A 5,093-nucleotide genomic window follows, 5' to 3' on the forward strand; every position below is an offset into this window, starting at 1 on the left:
TGTTCCAGGCACGACCAGCTGGGAGGAGACCACGGGGAAGACCCAGGACTAGATGGAGAGATTATATCTCTACTCTGGCCTGGGAACGCCTCGGGATCCCCCAGTCAGAGCTGGTTAATGTGGCCCGGGAAAGGGAAGTTTGGGGTCCCCTGCTGGAGCTGTTGCCCCCGCGACCCGATCCCGGATAAGCGGTTGAAGATGGATGGATGGATGGAGGTTTAGTCTCACTGCGACGACATTTACTGCCGCCTGGTATTTAGTTTACAGAGAAGCAAAATGAAACTAAAAGCTTCTGTCTCCAAAGTAAATTATCTGTTGAGTGTTTGATGGTCTCTCATTCGAAGCATCGCCGTGCTGTCTCTCTCTCTCTTCTGCGGTTCGCCCTCTCAGCTTGTTTGCCTGATATCTCTCTCTTTTTCTCTCTCTTTTTTAAAATGAGTCGAGAAGCAGACAGCAGAGCCTAACTTTACTTTTAATGTTATCAAACAAAGAGAAATGCTCTCCCCTCGTTGTAAAATGGTCCTAAATTGACACTGGAGTATAGGTAAAACCGCTGCGCTGTGTGTGTGTGTGTGTGTGTGTGTGTGTGTGTGTGTGTGTGTGTTTGACCAATCAGCGATGGTCATCCCTGAAAATCCCACAACAAAAGTTCCCGTACTTTCAGAAAGTAATACCCCCTGACCACAGCCCCAAAAAGGCCGTGGTCAGGGGGTTTGGAAAGTTAGTGCTTTACAAATCCTCAAACAGTACTACCTCAGTAAGTGATTGTAGTGACCACAGCACAAAATAACAACTCACTTGGGCAGCAGGCATCAGTTCCTGAATTATGACAGTTTCACTTTATGTGTGCATCTCTCTCAACATCTAGGTGGTTCTGTGGACATTGAGCTTGAGGTTTTTGTAAACCGCTCAACAGCAACTGAACTTAACTCTGGCAAGGAGCAGATCGAAGACATCCTGGTGCTCCACCTGGAGCGTGGAAAGGACTACTTCATCTCTGTGACAGGAAACTACCTGCCCAGCTGCTACGGCTCCTCCATCCGTTCATTGTGTCAGCTGAGGGAGCCCGTCCAGGACATGCCGCAAAAAACCCTCCGTGAAGTGGTTAGTGCTCCCATGTGCAGAGCAGGGACTGTGTCCTTGAAATGCCTCTTGTTGTCTCATAGGCCACAGCATAGTAGTTTCTTTTGTACTGTTTCATATTTGAAGTTAAACACTGTTAAGTCCATTTTGACTTAACTGTTTCGCTTTTCTCCATTTGTCCTCAACATCAGGCGGAGATGTCTGGAGATGAGAATGCAACAGACACTGAAAAGCCTCTAGACATTCCTAAAGAACTCTGGATGATGGTGGATCACTTGTTCCGCAATGCACTTAAACAGGTATGAAAATGTGTTGCTGAAGCTTCTATTTTGGTGCTATAATAAAATTTAAAAAACACTATAATCCAATTTTGTATTTTTGAGGCAGTTTTCTTGTTTGCAGGTTCATATCCTCAAAGTGAATTATATAACTTGGCCTCCTTCCAAGCTTTTTGTGTCTTTTGTATAAAGGACAAATAAATGAAAGTTACTGCATGCCACAAGTATTGAGCAAAATAAAAAGTTTCAATGTTCTTGAGTCTACAAAGACAGTGGTATGACTCAATAGTTGTGCGTAAGACAAACAGTGTTGGGTATGCACATCCAAAAAACTTCTACAGTTGCCTGTACTATGAAGCAGGATTTGGGGTAAACAAGGTAACTTCAGGGTTAACCTTGGGTTTTCTGTCCTACGACGGTGGTTCACTTCTTACCGGGGTAGATTCAATTTGATTTGTATAGCCCAAAACCACAAATCACAAATTTGCCTCAGGGGACTTTACAATCTGTACAGGATACGACACCCTCTGTCCTTTACAGTGCAACCCTCTCATCGGATAACGAAACCCCCCCCACCCCCCCACAAAAAAAAAGAGGAAGAGCAACAGATGAGGGATCCCACTTCCAGGATTGACAGATGTGCAATAGATGTCGTGTGTACAAAGTAACAACATAATGAAAATAGATTGCCATGGTAACTGATGCTGAACACCTAACCTGCTCCGGAGCAGAGATAAGAGATCAACTCGTATAAAAGCACCGCTTACTGACCAATCAGAGCTCGGTGGGCAGATCGTATAAAAAAATCACACAAATACAAAGAAGTTCAAAGTTCAAAGAAGTCCAGCATTTGGCAGCTTCAACCGTGTTATTATTAATCTGGATTAACGTTTCAACTTGTTTGTATTTGTCTAATATTATAGTTTGCTCCTCCTTTGTTAAATGTGCCGCTCTGCTGACAGTAGACTTGTCCATGTTTGTGATTGGTTATATTCAGCAAACACCACAACAACAAAAAAACTGATCTGCAGATCTTTGTCTTTGTCTGACTTTTACCTTTAAGTGGTGCCAGCAAGCCAAGTAGCTTTGTAGAGTTAAGGGATTGATTCTGAGAAGTAAAGTAATAAGGATGCACCAATTCCAAAATGATGGGCCGATACCGATGTTTGAAATACAAATTTAGACAATAGCCTATACCGATGTTTTGTTGTTGTATATTTTGTTGTTACTTATTCCCCTTTGGTGCCAGGGAAACAAAGCCATCTTCATAATAGTAAAATACCTGAATTGTCTTCACTCTTAAAGCCATTCAGCCCTTCATTCATATATTGAATGAGCACAAATTAAATCGTACAAATTTATGAAACAAGCTTTAAAATATCTTCTGTCACATGAAAAATATCTGCTCCAAAAGCCCCTTTAGCCTGTACACACCTACTACCTACTAAATGAGAGGAATTTGTCAACAAAAACAAAAACATTTTGTGAAACAAATTAAATGTAATTAAATCAGCAGCTAACAACACAACATTTACTCAGCACAAAATTAATGCAACACGACACACAAACCACAGCCTCTGCCATCAGTGAAAAACATCTCTTTTGCCGATAGGATGATTGCAGTCACCGAGTTGAAAATCGTCCAATACTGTTGTTTGGCCAATAAATCGGTGCATCCCTCGAAATTAATATTTACTTTTAATAATTTAAACATAGGATTGTGCTTTTAATTTTAATTAAATCCATTGCAACTCCGCTACGCCTCAAACCAAAAAAGCATTTTATTCAGCCCACGTGAACCTGTTTGTGATATAACTCATTGTCACCATTAATAACTGTGTTTTTTTAAAGAAACAAATATTTAATATTTACTGTCCTATTTGCAGGAAGACATATTTCAGCAACCTGGGCTCCGGAGTGAATTTGCAGAAATAAGGGATTGCCTTGACACTGGCATTCCAGATTCTCTTCGTATCCTTCAACACTATTGTCATCATAACCATCAGTGGGGAAAAAATGTTTATCTTTATAGAATATTTGAAAAGTAACGCAGGGTAGACCATACATATTTGTTTACATACATTTTGTTGTTTTGACAACAACCTTTTATATATATATTCCCCTTTCCCCCAGTTAATTTTAGGTGCAATATGCAGAAATACTGAGGTAATGGAACAAAAATGTGATGTGTCTGATGGTTAACCTGTTCCTTTGAATTAATCTGGGGGATTACTAGTGTATTAGATTCTTATTTTGCAACTACTACATTTAGCATTATATCCTTGACTCTGTATTGACCTGCAGCGGGCAGTAACCACTCAGTGGCAGAGGCGTTGCTTCTCTTCCTAGACGCCCTCCCAGAGCCTGTGGTTCCCTACTCCTTTTACCAGCAGTGCCTAGAAAACTGCTCCAATGCCAGTCAGTGTGAGAAAGTGAGTGAGACAGCCTGATCACCATTATCTATTCCAAGATGTGTTAAATTATAAAAGTTAATCTCTATCTTTTATATAATATAATGTTAATGTCTTCTGTCTTCAGGTTATTTCCATGCTACCTCAGTGCCATAAAAATGTGTTCAACTATTTAGCTGCCTTCCTCCGTGAGCTGATGAAGAATTCTGCTAGCAATCGATTAGATGTCAACATCTTGGGTAAGAAAGGGAAGCAGGTTGCACTTCAATTTCTTTAATTCATGAATGTGTTATTATTAGATGCTGCTTTGTGCTTTAGTCAGCTTGTTGAATAAGTGAAGAGAAACTACCAAATAAAGCAATAGAAAGTGAAAATGAATAAAAGTCCTGTTTAATATTCTGTTTATGACTCAAGGACTTTTGCACTTATCTCTTCAATACTTGGAAAAGAGAATGTATGCTCTCTGTATAAATAATGGTTGAATATGAACTAAATTATAGCAACAAAAGGAATTGTAGTGACATCTAATGTACATAATGATAATTACTTTAAAAAACAAAAAATAATTTCTTCTCATCTTCTCTGGAAACCCTGCTAATAAAGATATAACATTACAACCCTTTGTTATACCATGCAATATAAATAATTAACTTTCTCTCTTTGCATAGCCACCATTTTTGCCTCCTTGCTCCTGAAGTCACCTACGAAGCAGGATCTTCTAGAAAAGAGGAAAACTCAGGAGTTCTTTCAGCACTTCCTGTCCCAAGGCTCCTCCTAGACGGAGGACGTCTCCCTCCCTCTTGTCCATCATGCTGAAGCTGAACACTAAAACCCTGTACAGTCCCAGTATTTGAAATAAACTATAATGATTTCTTATATTCTTAGATTGGCTCTTTGTTTAGATATGTAGTATAATTGCAAGTGACAGATCTTATTTGATATTACATGTTTCACACACACACAGCAATGTGGTGATCTGTTGATACAGAGTTTATTGTATATCATGGAGCATCTGTAGAGACCTAACAATTTTTAATGTATGTATATTTTATTTAAAAAGAAAAAAATAATTTGTATTTTAATGTTTCTGATCTCAACAGCATATTGTTTTTATATATATATAAAAATGTTGGAAGCAAAGTGTGTCAGTGGTGATTTTTTACCAATCAACAAAGAAATTAAATTATTTTTTCTAATAATGTGTGTTTGTGTGAGAATGCCCTTCCCTTAAAATCACATTTGGCACATAAATAAGTCAATAAGAAAGAATAACATTTGATGTTTTAATCTGGCATTAAGTAATGATATTTAATTTCCCATA

General features: G+C 38.8%; 1 protein-coding gene across 3 annotated transcripts in view; it reads left to right on the forward strand.

Annotated features, from left to right (window-relative positions):
* inpp5b (inositol polyphosphate-5-phosphatase B) overlaps positions 1–4,912 on the forward strand; it is a 29,539-nt gene extending 24,627 nt beyond the window's left edge. For all 3 annotated transcript variants that reach the window (XM_074653114.1, XM_074653115.1, XM_074653116.1), the window contains 6 exons: positions 869–1,104; positions 1,275–1,382; positions 3,248–3,332; positions 3,666–3,793; positions 3,900–4,011; positions 4,441–4,912. In XM_074653114.1, coding sequence (XP_074509215.1) covers positions 869–1,104; positions 1,275–1,382; positions 3,248–3,332; positions 3,666–3,793; positions 3,900–4,011; positions 4,441–4,550 — 779 coding nt within the window. In that variant the 3' untranslated portion in view covers positions 4,551–4,912. The remainder of the gene's footprint in view (positions 1–868; positions 1,105–1,274; positions 1,383–3,247; positions 3,333–3,665; positions 3,794–3,899; positions 4,012–4,440) is intronic.
* The last annotated feature ends 181 nt before the right edge of the window (positions 4,913–5,093 follow it).

The sequence above is a fragment of the Sebastes fasciatus genome, chromosome 12, assembly GCF_043250625.1.
Source record: "Sebastes fasciatus isolate fSebFas1 chromosome 12, fSebFas1.pri, whole genome shotgun sequence".
NCBI lineage: Eukaryota > Metazoa > Chordata > Actinopteri > Perciformes > Sebastidae > Sebastes > Sebastes fasciatus.